Here is a 16574-nt window from a genome sequence, read left to right as displayed (position 1 = left end):
TTGTGCTATGCCCCTTAGTACCAGTGAAGGGAAATCTTAACGCTACAGCATACAATGACATTCTAGACAATTCTGTGCTTCCAACTTTGAGGCAAAAGTTTGGGGAAGGCCCTTTCCACACAGAAATGGTTTGTCGAGATCAGTATGGAAGAACTTGACTGGACTGCACAGAGCCCTGACCTCAACCCCATCGAACACCTTTGGGATGAATTGGAACGCAGATTGCGAACTAGGCCTATTCACCCAACATCAGTGCCCGATCTCACTAATGCTCTTGTGGCTGAATGGAAGCAAGTCCCCGCAGCAAATGTTCCAACATCTAGTGGAAAGCCTTCCCAGAAGAGTGGAGGCTGTTATAGCAGCAAAGGGGGGACCAACTCCATATTAATGCCCATAATTTAGAATGAGATGTTTGACGAGCAGGTGTCCACATACCTTTGATCATGTAGTGTATATTCGGTCAATAAAAAAGCAAGTGACATTTCAGACGAATTTATTGAAATCATAATATCAACTGGTTAATATATTACACAATCTCCAAAAAGTCAGTCACCTTAGCAGTGGTGCGTGCTTGTAGAAGCTTATGGCTGTGTAATGGCATAGCCTTGCTTTGTTAATTTAGCAGACAAGACGTTCTTATTTCCAGAGCCCTTACCACAGTCAAGTCACCTATTTTATAGTAAAAAAAAAAAAAAACATGTAACAGACTAAAAAAATGTTTTCCAAATGGAAAAAGTTGAAATAGTGACTATTTGAAATGGGGCTCAATTTGGCGAGTTGAAAGACCATTTTTTCAGCGTTACAAAACAAAAATGGTCTTATTTTCGATATACAGATGTTCAATTTAGTTTATTCTGCCTGTGTTTGGAAATGTCTAAAAGGATTAACAATTCCACATTGAACAATGCATGGTGATGAATTACAGCCATGACATCGGTTTGGTGAGAAGGCCTACTAGCCTTAATGATTCTGATGAAAATATGCTCTCCGTCTTTATCAAACTAATGTGTTTGTATATTCACAGTGTGGAACATGTCTATGTTTAGGAGGGGTTATAGCCTAGGCCAGGGTTATTCAACGCTTACCCTACGAGGTCTGGAGCCCGCTGGTTTACTGTTCTACCTGAATTAAATTGCACGCACCTGGTGTTCCAGGTCTAAAATCCGTCCCTGATTAGAGGGGAACAATGAAAAGAAACACAGTGGAACTGGCATCGAGATCCAGTGTTGAGTTTGAGAGGCCTAGGCTAACCAATTCTAAATGGCAGTTCGCGAAGTAGCCTAAGCGGAAAATAGACAGGACACAATTATTCCAAAACCGCAGCAACGGTTGTTGGAACACATTTTCCTACTTCAATCTACCAGTCCATTTGAATTTGTGATAAAACTGTCGTCATTTGGTAAGAAATGTAGCTTTTGTATCCCATCAGTTAGATACGTTTTTATTGGCATTTAATTCCGTAGGCCTAACAGGAGCTTGTGTGCGCGCTCAGCATGCGTATGTGTAGGGAGCGGTCGGAACGCAATTGAGTGAATGAGACACAGGGGGGAAAGGACATTTAGGGAGAAGAACTGTGATCCTTAAGGCTAGGTTTCTTTTTTGTTGTGCCCCGCAAATGCACATGTTCAAATGGAACACTAGAGTCTCAGCAAATTAACGTAGTCTTTAAGACAACATAAAAAATAAAAAAATTGGGACAAAATTTCGCTTGTACGAGCTGCTACAAAGCACATCCACCAAATAGTTTAACAGTATTTTTTACCCCTCTGGTTAAAGATCGAGCTTCGTACTCGATAACTCATGCCCATCCATACTATTATTGCACTTGTCGGTCTCACTCGATTTTATGGCGTCTTATGCGGCACAGATAGAAGTTGTGGCAGGCAGAGGTGGAGCAGTGGAATAATTCCATCCTTTGTGGAGCACGGTGGGGGCGGTGCAGTACTGATTGTGTGTGTCCTGTGTTGCCTGCCAGCTGAGGCCGGCCTAGAACACCAGCAGCCATGGGGTTGCCATGGAGATGGCTGGGACTATTGTTACAGGCGGAGTTGAGCCCTGTGAGTGTTGATGCACCCCCTCCCTCTGCTGCAGAGATGTAGGAGGTGGTGAGTGTGTCACGGGGAGTCATATCGGGGTGGATTTGGAAGGGGGGGGGGCGAGAGAGAGCGAGGAGGGGGCCAACTTTGGGTGAATAGGATATGAATATAGGGGCAGGGTGGGAAGGGTGGAAATAAAAGGTTTGGGAGCAGTGTAGTAAGGCAGGCACTAGGCAAGTCTGTGTTCTTTTATCGGCGGGTGTAACAGTGGACTACTCTAGTGATGAATTTCAAATCAAACGCTAGCTCCTATTCCCTACCCACTACTGTGATCCGAGAAGATTGGATAGGTGGAAGCAATATAGCGACATTTAAAGAGGAAGCCACTACCATAAATCTGGGCCTCCCGAGTGGCGCAGCTGTCTATGGCGCGGCGCACAATTGGCCCAGCGTCGTCCGGGTTAGGGGAGGGTTTGGCCATGGGGGCTTTACTTGGCTCATCGTGCTCTAGCGACTCCTTGTGACGGGCCGGGTGCCTGCAGGCTCAGTGTTTCCTCCGACACATTGGTGCGGCTGGCTTCCGGGTTAAGCAGGCGGGTGTTAAGAGCGCGGTTTGCCCGGTCGTGTTTTGGAGGAGGCATGACTCGACCGTCGCCTCCCGAGCCCATTGGGTAGTTGCAGCGATGACAAGATCGAAATTGGGGGGATGAAGAGGGTAAAATACAAAAAATATCTATCTAACAAATCTCATCATATATACAGGATGGCCTAGGGTGCGTTTTATCGAAAATGACTTTCAGTACATTTGACATACATTTCTGCTATGTGTATTATGATCCCTGTAGGAATTGAACCCAAGACCTTTGCTTTGGTTCCTAGTGCCACGCCCTTACAAACTGATCCACTGACACAGGACCACTTGGTATAACGGGAGCGTGGAGCAGAGTGACACGGCGTTACCCACAACCCACCTCTGCTCAGACCGTCAGGTCCTCTGAGAATTCGGCATTCCTCTATCTGTCCGAAAGCAGAGAACATCATCCGGACCTCGTTCTCGCCGTATTTCTTTGTCACCATTCCAATGAAGAGCTTTCGGTCTTCCACAGCTGAAATGGAGAAAGAGAGGAAAGAATGAGTGACAGCAAAACAGCGATAGCAAAATGGGCTATGCAACCTTCCACCTCTCTTTTTTGCTAGTTCAATCTCTCCTCTCACCTCCTTGCAACCCTCTCACTCAATGTGTCAGCTCACCCCTTTTCCTTCTCTAAATCTCTATCTTACTGCTTCATCTCTCCCTCCTCCCCAATCTCTTTTTCTTCAGACGGATGACTGCTTTATCATCCCCTTATCCTCCCAACAGATCCCTCTATACCCGCCTTCCTCTCGCTCCTCTCACCCCCCCCCTCCTTCATAAAGCTCCTTTAAATCCTAGTAACCCCTGACACCCCTGAAATACTCCCAAGAAATACTGAATTTACAGCACAGAGCACCGTTTCGGCAGTCTGGTCCCAGATCTGTTTGTTTCATAACAGCCAACTTCTATGGTCGTTGTCATGCCTTGGAAGCACAAACAGACGAGTACCATTTGGGCCACCGTGTGGGAACTAAAATATAGAAACAGTCTCCATTTTTATTTCCTTTCCCAACCTTGATTCTTCTTGGTGCAATTTCCTCACTTCCTCAGGGACTTCATGGTAGCTGTGTTCTGTTCTCAGGTTGTGACCCAAATGGCACCCTATATAGCCCACTACTTTTGACCACAGCCCTGGTCAGAATTAGTGCACGATATAAGGGAATAAGGTGCCATTTGGGACGCAACCCTTCCCTGCAACCGGCCAGCCGCTATGTTTTGTTTATACACATTTTAGCCTGTGTCACATCGTATCTGCAATGATGTCACTCACCGTTTGTTTTCTCGCTGTCAGCGGGTTTCATCTGGATGGGATGATGCATCTGGAAGGAGGAGAACAAACGGAAGAAACATGTTAAACATCAACCTATCATCAGGCCTGTCATCACAATGACACACTAACCAACCGTTAGTTTCCGCGACGATGAACAGGCCAGGTGCTTGGCTGTGTTTTTTGGTTCCCTCCTGCTCCCTTGCCCTTTAGCAATTGTTTAAGCATTTCGTTCACACTCCTAGCCTCCTCTCCTTGACTGATCTGAAAGAACTGACAAGGTGAAAGCCACCCTAATAATGAGCTCGACTCCATATTGTTTTCACCTGTCAAGTCTCACCTGTCACGTTACCTTTTCCAATCAGTGCAGATGAAGGAAAGGAGGTGAGGATGGATTTTTAGACAAGTATTGCTCTCTTGCTCGTTATTACCCTTCTTCCTCCACCTCATCCCCCTCTGTCAGCATCTTTTCTCATTCGCTCGCCCCCTCAACCGAGATTTCTTTAGTCGAGCAGTAAATAAAAGAAATCATGGTGTACAAAACACCAGTCTGATTGGCGCCCGTCTGAGTGGACTGATCCATTGTGGAGGCCGTGGGGATGGCACAGTTCATCAGTCTAAGACATGTGCTACTGAAATTGTATATGGTTACATTATGTAAGAACAATGTTGCAACAAATAAAAAATGATATATTTTTTATAACAAATGAGCTTTCTCCCGCACTGGATATTGGTCGCTGTCCACGGTTCTGAAACGCATCAGTGCGCTGTTGAATTGGCGCCTTTTCCTAGACCATGCTGCTATGTGCATAATAGCAACGTTAACCAGTATATTGGTGTTGAGAACAATGCGGCTGAGTTAGGAGAAGAGAAAACAGCGCTTGGCTTAATTGTCTAAGAAAAGTGAGGCGAGAGGAAACCAACTCAATTACGTCTATAATCAATAGCCTAACTGTTAAATGTGCCTGGCTTTATAAATCATCCATATATATCTACAGAAATAAGACAGATCCTGCTTCTGTTGCCTGTTGGAGTGTTTAATAGCCTACTGATTCCGTGAGCACCGAGCCTCACGCAACAATTTCACAAATTCGGCTATAATAAATGCGTTACACTTTATTTTCGTTAGACCAGCCTCCCTGGTATTATTAATCATTTATTTAGTGTTTACACTGTTCCAAATGGTAAGAAAAATTATATTTATAATAACGATAACAGCGACCCTCCTTTTTCCTTGATCTCATTGTTATTATTATTATAATCATTAATCGGGTTAGTATAGCAGCCTTGTATAACCACCATCTAAGAGCACCTAAGGCCTAAGAGCACACCCTAAATACAGTAACTTACTTATATACGCATTGAAATAGGCTACTGTATCAATCAATAACTTATTTGTTTATGTCATCACACAGCATACGAATCATTCATGATGTGAAATGCAATCAAGCATTTTAGTTTTAAAATAAAGCGACCATTGAATAATTAGCATAAACCGTTCCATTTTGGAAATTGCATTCACGAATCAACGAGACCGTTTTTAGTCTTTGCTGTAATAAAAGCTTTACAAAAAAAACGTTAACACTCTGGTACGCTTATAACTGATTTAGTGTCGTTCACAATATATTTCTGACCGTCTGGAACAATGTAATCTAACAGCACTTGTTTGGCACACAGAATATGCACGCAGCGCTTACTCAATACTTGTATTTCCAGTATTTTCGACAGCTAGTCAAAATTATTGCACACATCTGACTTCCCCTTTACCTCCTGCGCAACCAGTAAACATTCCCCCGTTTCTAGTTGATTTGTCACGTCCTCTGCATTCATTTTGTTGTCACGTGTTACGGTGTTCAGAGTTTGTTATAACCAATTTACTGATGTGATTATGATATGCTATAGGTCAGGCCCTATTGGTCACTTGCATGCGAACCATACATGTGTCACAGGTTGATGGGTTGGGGAATGTTTTTCCTAAACAAATGGAGGCTCTTCGGCAACAGAACTTTTCAGTCAGAAATGGCTGTAATTATGTTGCAGCTTCAGCAACCACCCACAGCGCTATACACATTGTTGATGTGTGATGGTCCCCGCAGCAGGGAGGAGAGACACACAACGGGTGCTAGTCAAACAGTCACCAAGTGACTTTTGTATAATTATTTATTCATTTTGTCTGAGCCAGGGGCCACAATCAAATCAATTGCGGTCGGACTCCCTCTACTCATTTGTATGACTTAATTATTTCATCAAACAGTTAGCTTAAAGCCTCAGACAAGCTCAGTGCATATAGTTGATTTGATTAAAAACACATAGGACTCGATTTTTTGGGGTCAAGGACAGCCGGAAAACACACAGTACTTGGAACTCCCTTCCATCTCATATAGTGCAAGTGAACAGCAAACCTGGTTTAATTTTTTTAAAATAAAGCAACACCTCACGGCACAACACCTCTCCCCCATGTGACCTACTTTTCGTGTGCATGTATTGACATTTATGTCTAACTGATAGATGCACACACACAGCCACCACCCATACCCCCTACATGTTAATGTATGTGAATTGTAAAGTATTTTGTCTGTGATGTCTTTTTTGTTATGTGCTGGACCCCAGTAAGACTAGCTGTCGCCATTGGCATCGGCTAATGGGGATCCTAATCAAATCTAACAGTGCTGCTCTCTTCTGGCCTGCTTCTTAATGGCTGCATCCCAAATGGCACCTATATTAGTGTTTTCATGATACCAACATTTTACTAATGAAACAATACCAGGCCAAGTATCGCGATACAAAGTAGTATCGCGATAACAAGAAGGGAAAAATTCAGTGGCATAGCGTACTGTTCACCCATCTCCAGGACGCTTGTTCCCGTTTTCTAAACGTTATGCGCCTATGCTACACAAAAAAAAAACAGGCACTAATATTCACACTTATTGAATTTCACACACATTAAATTTCACACTCCCCCACCCACACGCAATCTGACACACACACACTCTCTCACTCTCCCCCACCCACTGCCACACATACACCCACTCCCTCCCTCCCTCCCTCCCTCCCACCCACCCACACACACACACACCTCCCACACACACATACACACACACACATCTCCCAACTTTAAAAGCATTAGACACTAAACAGAATGTGTGGACCAGAAAGAGATAGATTTTTGATATAGTTAGGCCTAGTGGTTAGAGCGGCAGGAAGCCTAGTGGTTAGAGCGTTGGCCCAGTAACCTCAAGGTTGCTGGATCGAATCCCCGAGCTGACACGGTAAACATTTGTCATTCTGCCCCTGAACAAGGAAGTTAACCCACTGTTCCCCAGTAGGCTGTCATTGTAAATAAGAATTTGTTCTTAACTGACTTGCCTAGTTAAATAAAAAGGTAAAATACAAATCCTACCTTTGAAGCACATATATCTTTTCATTTCTTCCAGTGTCACTCAAATTTGCCTAAACCTACTGTCAAGCTACCAGGTTGTTAGCTAGCTAGGTAACATGACAAACAACGTTGCTCAGTTATCAAACCAATAATTAGCATGCCGGGATTAGTTTAAAACAGCCCGGTTTGTGAAATGACAAAAAGGTGTGTGAAATCGCACAGGAAGAAAAGAGGTAGCGCCGGTTATAAGAGGCATATTCTTTATCCCGTTTGAGCTAGAGACAAAACGGTGTCTTTGTTGTGAAGATGTAAGCATGCCTGTCGCGAAGCTGTTTTCCTCTCTGGCACTGCTGCGTGACAACAAACTTGCAAACGCCTATATTCAGACTGGCCTGTGCCCTTGGTTTATCAATGATGAAATTACATACAATGTATCAACTTTTACTCGCTCTTCGTGCCGCTCCAATTTAGCAAATGTAACAGAAGACTGATCAGGGTCTCTATCCCCACTCGCCATCACAGCTAAATTACATTTTAAAAAGTGATGGAGGAATAGATGTGCAGTAAGAGCGGACGGAGAGAAGCAGGTGAGTGAGGGCTGGTAGCGGGATGCGCCTGTCTGATCACAGCTGACACACGTGATACGCGCATGAAGTGGACATTGGACCGGCGCATAGCATACACGAGACGAATTGCGGTTGCTTAGCAACTGACTTTCTAAACATTTACTGTTTATAAAGTCACCTGCGGGTGCTTTAGATCGGTAGGGCCAAAAAAGTTGGTAGTATCATATGAAACGGTACTATGGTATTCTAAAAATGTTGGTGTCATGACGTTTTGGTACCATGATATTAACGTGGTACCGGATTACCATGAAACACTACCCTATATAGTGCACTACCTTTGGTCAAAAGTAGTGTACTATATAGGGAATAGGGTGCCATTTTTTTTGTCAAAAGTAGTGCACTATATAGGGAATAGGGTGCCATTTGGGGCGCAAGCAATGTCCACTGGTCTTTAAAGTGATCATTTTTCACTTGGGAATGGAATGCTAGCCATACCGTCCAGCATTGCCAACATGTTCCAGAAATGAGGGGCCATATCTGAGCAACAGCTTGAGCTACAACAAGAAGTTGGCAGAAAATCCAGTCCATCTGCAAATGACATATTTCCACCTGCGATTTATTTCCCCTAGCTCTTCCACTAGATCCCTTAATACGCTGAGGAAGAAGTGGATCTGAAGAGCTAATCTTTTTGGATTAGACATCTACACCTGCCACATTGGCACAGAGAAGCCAGAAAGGGAATAAGAAAAATATGGAGTGAAGTGGCTAGATTTTAAGCAAAGGGGAATTAGGATATGAGCAGAGGGCAAGGTTTCAAGTTAAATGTATTTGTCATGTGTCAAGACTAGATATTTTACTCAATTCTTGCCATTTCTATAAAAACAAAAACAGGGGAGGCTGGCTGTATGTAATGGTGTTATTTTTCAAGAGACATAGACAGTTGAAATAAAGAGATCATGGAAGTAGTTTGGCTTCAAGTTTGTTTACCATGCGTTATGATGACATGATAACATGGGAAATCTTACTCCCTCATTTGAGTGCTCATGATAAAAACACAAACAGGAGAGGCAGTTATGAAATGTGTTGTTTTTCAGAGAGAAGGGAACTAAAAGAAATAGACAGATGGCCCTCTCGGTATGGGGACTGGCGTCAATTGCCAAAGAGAGGCAGGCACAGGAGGAGGGAGTCCGTGCGACAGACCTACCTGGGTTCAAATACTACTTTAAAAAAATCATTCAAACACTTATCGTATTTGCTTTAGCCTGCCTGGAGGGCCAGATAGGCGGGATCTGGGATGTGCACTTGTGTGACTTTTCTATTGGTTCCATTGCAATGGGCAAACTCAACCAAGCAGAGATCGAGTATTTGAAATGAGTTCAAATAGTATTTGAACCCAGGTTTGGCGACCGAAAGGGACACAAGCTTTTCCACCGACGAGCCATCGGGCTTCAGTCAATGCCAGGAGCAGCATGACTGGCTGTGGTAGGGCTAGGGAGCAGCTGTCAAAATACACGCACTTGATTTGAAAATGTTTAACTGATTAATGACACTAGATACAGTGCTATTTATACTCTAGGTTTGTACCAGTATGTGTTATCTAATCTCACTTCGATCATCACGCCACTGAACATTTCAGGGCTGGGGTCAATTCCTTGTCAATTCAGGACTCAAATGGAATTCACCCCAACCCTGAATGGTAGAATTAGTACAGTCTCCCTTTGCTTATCACACAGGTACAAATTCTTCAACACTTAGTCATTCTCCTGATTATTGGAAACTGAAAATGTCAGCAGAGTGGAGTTATTGATTTCATTGACGACTGAGGTAGTTTAGTATTGATTTAATTGATTGGAAGCAGATAGAGTAACATAGGGGACAGGGGAGGCAGATTTACGAAGCTTTAACAAGCAATTGCACTTGTTCCAGTTGACTGAGCTTTAATCTCTATCAAATAAATCAGGTTAGAATTAAGACTCCCTCTGTTTCTCTGTACAGCTGTCGCCCTGATTTCTCTTTCCTTCTCACACTCCCTCCATCGCTCTCAGCAGATTCCATTGTTAGGAGCAATATTCTTCAAACACTTTCCTTTTGTATTCCTTTTTAAATATTAAATGTAGTTTTGCATCTATGATTCATGAGGACAAGCACAATGAATAATTTGTTCCACTTTATGACTGGGTAGCTGTGTATGTGTGTGTGTGTGTGTGTGTGTGTGTGTGTGTGTGTGTGTGTGTGTGTGTGTGTGTGTGTCTGGTTGCGCTTCAGTGAGTTGGCTAGCTAGGTTCCCCTCATGCAAAGCACCCTTTACCTGACTCTCCGTGTTTGGGTCTTGGTGTGCACACGACTGTGTGGTTATTACTTCATCAGAAGAGGGAGCAAGGTTCAGGTCAGTTCTTGTGGATAGGAATGGCATGGCAGTGCCTATACGGTGTGTGTGGGCTGTGGCTATAGTTGAGCTCAGGTTACATCCATCCAAGTGCAGTCCACAGCAGCAACACAGGGGAGCAATGAGGGGCTAAAGGCGGCACACACACACACACACACTTCCTGCTTACTCACCCCTGTTAAGGTCTTTATGTTGTGCAATGCATTCTGGGCCTCCAGGGCGGCTTTTCTGGTATAAAACGTTACAAAACAGCATCCTGCAGAGAGAGAAGGGGGGGTTGAATTTAATAACAGAACAATCAGAGTAACGCAACATTAAACACAAGTGCTGTTTCAAGACAAGGAATGGAATCACTATTAACTGTTGTACATACAGTACACATACTGCACAGCATGCTAGGTGCCTATACAGCACACGCACAGCATGTGCAGTGAGAGTAGGCTATGCACAAGATAAGGAGATGGGCTGATGGATCAGGGTCACAGTTGACACTCGTGACTGTACAGTACTGCCACAGAGAGCAGAGCAGGAGACCAAGAGGCTATCTGTCTGTCAGGGTCACTGAGGTGTGGCAGAGAAAGGCTACAGTGAGGCTACTCAGAGGCAGGCAGCCACTGTACTGACAATACTATTGAATGGCTCTCCGTTACATAAGTGTGCATATACACACATAGGCAATACATCCACAGACACAATAAGAATGGGAGGAGAGGAGAGAGCAAGCAATAGAACAAGAGAGGGCGATGGGGGAGGGGTAAGAGAGGAGAAAAAAAGGGAAAAAAATACTCTCATCCTTCAGTCCCAGCAGACCGCCAGTGGCGTTCCAGCCTGTCAGTTTCTCTGGGCTGGCAGAGAACACAAACACACACAGAAGTGGAGAGCACACACACACACACATGGAAGTAGAGTACTGCAGCGTCTCTGACCTACATAGTGTTGTATTGCTGCTGCTTACTGTAGAACTCCCTCTCAGGCTGTGCCGTGCGCGTGTGCTCGAGTTATAATGTTACTGTGGAGTGGAGCTCCCCCTCTCTCCCAAGCCTCGACTGGGAGCTGCGATATGCTAACATGCATCGAGCTGCTCCGTTCTCATCTCTAAGAGGCTGCTTCAGTGTTTCCCCTATATTAATTTAGCAGCGGTGGCATATGAAGATATGTTTTATATACAGCACCAGTCAAAAGGCTGGACACCTACTCATTCCAGGATTTTTCTTGATTTTTACTATTTTCTACATTGTAGAATAATATTGAAGACATCAAATCTATGAAATACCACATATGGAATCATGTAGTAACCAAAAAACTGTTACACAAATCAAAATATATATTATATTTGAGATTCTTCAAAGTAGCCACCCTTTGCCTTGATGACAGTTTTTCACACTCTTGCCATTCTCTCAACCAGCTTCATGAGGTAGTCACCTGGAATGCATTTCAATTAACAGATGTTCCTTGTTAAAAGTTCATTTCTGGAATGTCTTTCCTTCTTAATGCGTTTGAGCCAATAAATTGTGTTGTGACATGTTAGGGGTGGTATACAGAAGATAGCCCTATTTGGTAAAAGACCAAGTCCATATTATGGCAAGAACAGCTCAAATAAGCAAAGAAAAACAACAGTCCATCATTACTTCAAGACATGAAGGTCAGTCAACACGGAACATTTCAATAACTTTGAAAGTTTCTTCAAGTGCAGTCGCAAAAACCATCAAGCGCTATGATGAAACTGCCTCTAATGAGGACCGCCACAGGAAAGGAAGACCCAGAGTTACCTCAGCTGCAGAGGACAAGTTCATTAGAGTTACCAGCCTCAGAAATTGCAGCCCAAATAAATGCTTCACAGAGTTCATGTGACAGACACTTCAACATCAACTGTTCAGAGGAGACTGCGTGAATCAGGCCTTCATGATCTAATTGCTGCAAAGAAACCACTACTAAAGGACACCAATAAGAAGAAGAGGCTAGCTTGGGCCAAGAAACATGATCAATGGACATTAGACCGGTGGAGTGTGCAAAGCGGTCAAGGCAAAGGATGGCTATTTGAAGAATCTCAAATATAAAATATTTTTGATTTGTTTAACACTTTTTGGTTACTACATGATTCCATATGTGTTATTTCATAGTTGATGTCCACTATTATTCTGCAATGTAGAAAATAGTCAAAATAAAGAAAAACCCGTGAATGAGTAGGTGTGCTAAAACCTTTTGACCGGTAGTGAGTGAGTGAGTGTGTATTTATATACACTACCGGTCAAAAGTTTAGGGTCACTTAGACATTTCCTTGTTCTTGAAAGAAAAGGAAAATTTTTGTTCATTAAAATAACATAAAATTGATCAGAAACACAGTGTAGACATTGTTAATGCTGTGAATGACTATTGTAGCTGGAAACGGCTGATTTTTAATGGAATATCTACATTGGCGTACAGAGGCCCATTATCAGCCACCATCACTCCTGTGTTCCGATGGCACGTTGTGTTAGCTACTTTGAGAACTAACAATTGCCAAAATCAAAAACTAGACACGGGGAGAATAAAAAATTCCATAAATGAAATGGCATGGGGCTCCCATTGATTTAGTTATAATGGTTGAGTCACTGAGATGGCAAAATACATGGCAAAATGTGTAGAATTGCAGGACCTTATCTTTACAACAGCTACATTTTGTCACTGGCCACCCCCGCCACGCTAACTTTGCCACCACTGCAGAGTTGCACCCCCCTTCCCCTCTGTGTCGCCCTCTCACCCTCTCAGTTGTTCAGTGCTACCCCCCCCTAGCACTCTGCTGACGCTAAATAAACCATGAATCTTTCTCGCTCTTTCACCGTCTTCCCTCCGCTCTCTCACTGTGCTTCCCCTCCCTGCTGCATAGAGGCTAAATAAACCATAGGGCTAAGAGCTAAGCATGCTGGTTATCATGTATTTTTATACCCTGCAGTCAGATACCCTGGCGTCATCATGACCTAAAAAAAAAAAAAGCGCTACAAATTTGACCGTTCTCAAAATAGATAGGGGCTAGAACAAACAGACCTAAATTGAAGTGGGGATTTAAATGGATTGATTCCAACAGAATCAGGAGGATTCAAACAAAAGCAAGATGGATGACACGAAGAGGAGGGGGAAACGGCATTGAGGGGTGTTTTATCGACTCACACAATGTGCTTTGTATTAGGCTTCGGCAGTATATCGTATATACCGGGGTATTTGGAAATAGCCACAGGATGGTTTTTCAACACGTTTTCATATTGGTAGTTAGTTACGTTTTAAGTAAATACCTGCGGTCAACTTGTGCAATACATTAGGGGATAAAGATTGCGTTCATCATTTCGCCGGTCACATTATTTTACATTATGAAGCTTACCGTAGTTCCACAGAACAGTTGAGCCAGCAACGTGTTTGTTTGTAAATAGCACAACGGGAGAAAGCGGGAGCAGGTGAGTCTGGCAGTGTATTGCCAGAGGTCACGTTTTATATTTAAAAGTCAAGTGTTTTTTGCTTCAATAGAGTGATCAGGAACATGCAACTAGTTTTCCGTCACAGAAAATACATTAATGCAACACATTCGGCAGAAAATAGCTTCATTTTCATCAGATGACAACAGAAGTGCAACACTATTTGGCTGGCAGCCACACAAGTTAATGAGCATACAAAGAAAAAGCAAGGTCTTTTTGGCAAAAACAATGCATGGCCATCATTTTTCTAATGTTTATCATAGAAAAAAATGTAGCCGGCTACATTTCCTTATGTTTTGCTTAAAAGTTAATCTAGCATTTTACCAGAGAAGAGTTGGCTGGCTACAGCGAGAAAAGTAGTTACACATCAGTTAGAGAGCCGGAGAAGATGGCTGCCGTTTTATGTGCTCTTAACCAACCGTTCTATTTAATTACATTTTTTCGCATTGTTTGTTACTTATTTTGTACATAATGTTGCTGCTACCGTCTCTTATGACCGAAATTAGCTTCTGGAAATCAGAACAGCGATTACTCACCTTGAACTGGACAAAAAATGTCTCTTTAATGAGTCGGACTAGAGGGATTTACTCCAGACAGCCGAACAGGCCCTCATCTTTTCAGTCTCTTTCTCCTGCGAATGACAGGGATATCGCGGAAGGAGATCGGGGTGCCTTGTGAGGATCAGCCGACGAGTGGCTAATCTGCCGTTGCCATTGGTACTATTGGCCAACGTACAGTCGCTGGATAATAAATTGTACAAATTAAAAGCACGTATATCCTACCAACGGGACACTAAACTGAAATATCTTGTTTCACCGAGTCGTGGCTGAACGACGACATGAATAAAAATACAGCTGGCGGGTTATACAATGTACCGGCAGGATAGAACAGCAGCCTCTGGTAAGACAAGGGGAGGTCTATGTATATTTGTAAACAGCTGGTGCACGATATCTAAGGAAGTCTCGAAGGTTTTGCTCGTCTGAGGTAGAGTATCTCATGACAAGCTGTAGACCACACTATCTACCTAGAGAATTTATGTATTTTTCGTAGCTGTCTACATTAGAGGTGGACCGATTAATCGGAATGGCCGATTAATTAGGGCCGATTTCAGGCTTTCATAACAATCGGAAATCGGTCATTTTAAACCTGCATATTTAGCTAAAAGAAATCCAGGTTAGCAGGCAATATTAACCAGGTGAAATTGTGTCACTTCTCTTGCGTTCATTGCACACAGAGTCAGGGTATATGCAACAGTTTGGGCCGCCTGGCTCATTGCGAACTAATTTGCCAGAATTTTACGTAATTATGACATAACATTGAAGGTTGTGCAATGTAACAGGAATATTTAGACTTATGGATGCCACCCGTTAGATAAAATACGGAACGGTTCCGTATTTCACTGAAAGAATAAATATTTAGTTTCCGGATTCGACCATATTAATGACCTACTGCTCGTATTTCTGTGTGTTATTATGTTTTAATTAAGTCTATGATTTGATAGAGCAGTCTGACTGAGCGATGGTAGGCACCAGCAGGCTCGTAAGCATTCATTCAAACAGCACTTTACTGCGTTTGCCAGCAGCTCTTCGCAATGTTTCAAGCATTGCGCTGTTTATGACTTCAAGCCTATCAACTCCCGAGATTAGACTGGTGTAACCGATGTGAAATGGCTAGCTAGTTAGCGGGGTGCACGCTAATAGCGTTTCAAACATCACTCGCTCTGAGACTTGGAGTAGTTGTTCCCCTTGCTCTGCATGGGTAACGCTGCTTCGAGGGTGGCTGTTGTCGATGTGTTCCTGGTTCGAGCCCAGGTAGCGGCGAGGAGAGGGATGGAAGCTAAACTGTTACACTGGCAATACTAAAGTGCCTATAAGAACATCCAATAGTCTAAGAGAGAAATAGTCCTATAATTCCTATAATAACTACAACCTAAAACTTCTTACCTGGGAATATTGAAGACTCATGTTAAAAGGAACCACCAGCTTTCATATGTTCTCATGTTCTGAGCAAGGAACTTAAACGTTAGCCTTCTTACATGGCACATATTGCGCTTTTACTTTCTTCTCCAACACTTTGTTTTTGCATTATTTAATCCAAATTGAACATGTTTCATTATTTATTTGAGGCTAAATTGATTTTATTGATGTATTAAGTTAAAATAAGTGTTCATTCAGTATTGTTGTAATTGTCATTATTACAAATTTTAAAAAATGTTTAAAAAAATGTTTTAAAAGATTGTCCGATTAATCGGTATCGGCGTTGAAAAATCATAATCGGTCGACCTCTAGTCTACATACCACCACAGATCGATGCTGGCACTAAGACTACACTCAATAAGCTGTATATCACCATAAGCAAACAGAGAAACGCTCATCCAGAGGCGGCGCTCCTAGTGGCCGGGGACTTTAATGAAGGGAAATTAAAATCAGTTTTACCAAAATTCTTCCAGCATGTTAAATGTGCAACCAGAGAGAGAAAAAAACAACTGTAGACCACCAGAGACGCGTACAAAGCTCTCCCTCGCCCTCCGTTTGGCAAATATGACCATAATTCTATCCTCCTGATTCCTGCTTACAAGCAAAAATTAAAGCAGGAAGCACCAGTAACTAGATCAATAAAAAAAAGTGGTCAGATGAAGCAGATGCTAAACTACAGGACTGTTTTGCTAGCACAGACTGGAACATGTTCCGGGATTCTTCCAATGGCATTGAGGAGTACACCACATCAGTCACTGGCTTTATCAATAAGTGCATCGATGACGTCGTCCCCACAGTGACTGTACATACATACCCCAACCAGAAGCCATGGTTTACAGGCAACATCCGCACTGGGCTAAAGGGTAGAGCTGCCGCTTTTAATT

General features: G+C 43.0%; 1 protein-coding gene across 6 annotated transcripts in view; it reads right to left on the bottom strand.

Moving 5' to 3' along the window:
• The window catches only part of LOC120054181 (CUGBP Elav-like family member 2), a 60104-nt gene that overhangs the window by 11693 nt on the left and 31837 nt on the right, over window positions 1-16574 (bottom strand). For all 6 annotated transcript variants that reach the window (XM_039001624.1, XM_039001629.1, XM_039001625.1 and 3 more), the window contains exons 3-5: window positions 10442-10524; window positions 3941-3989; window positions 3008-3142 (exon numbers count right to left, since the gene is read on the bottom strand). In XM_039001624.1, the coding sequence (XP_038857552.1) occupies window positions 3008-3142; window positions 3941-3989; window positions 10442-10524 (267 nt within the window). The remainder of the gene's footprint in view (window positions 1-3007; window positions 3143-3940; window positions 3990-10441; window positions 10525-16574) is intronic.

This window comes from Salvelinus namaycush, chromosome 9 (assembly GCF_016432855.1).
Source record: "Salvelinus namaycush isolate Seneca chromosome 9, SaNama_1.0, whole genome shotgun sequence".
Classification (NCBI taxonomy): Eukaryota; Metazoa; Chordata; class Actinopteri; order Salmoniformes; family Salmonidae; genus Salvelinus; species Salvelinus namaycush.
The sequence above is the reverse complement of the archived record's forward strand: the minus strand, read 5'-3'. Positions and strand labels throughout refer to the sequence as shown.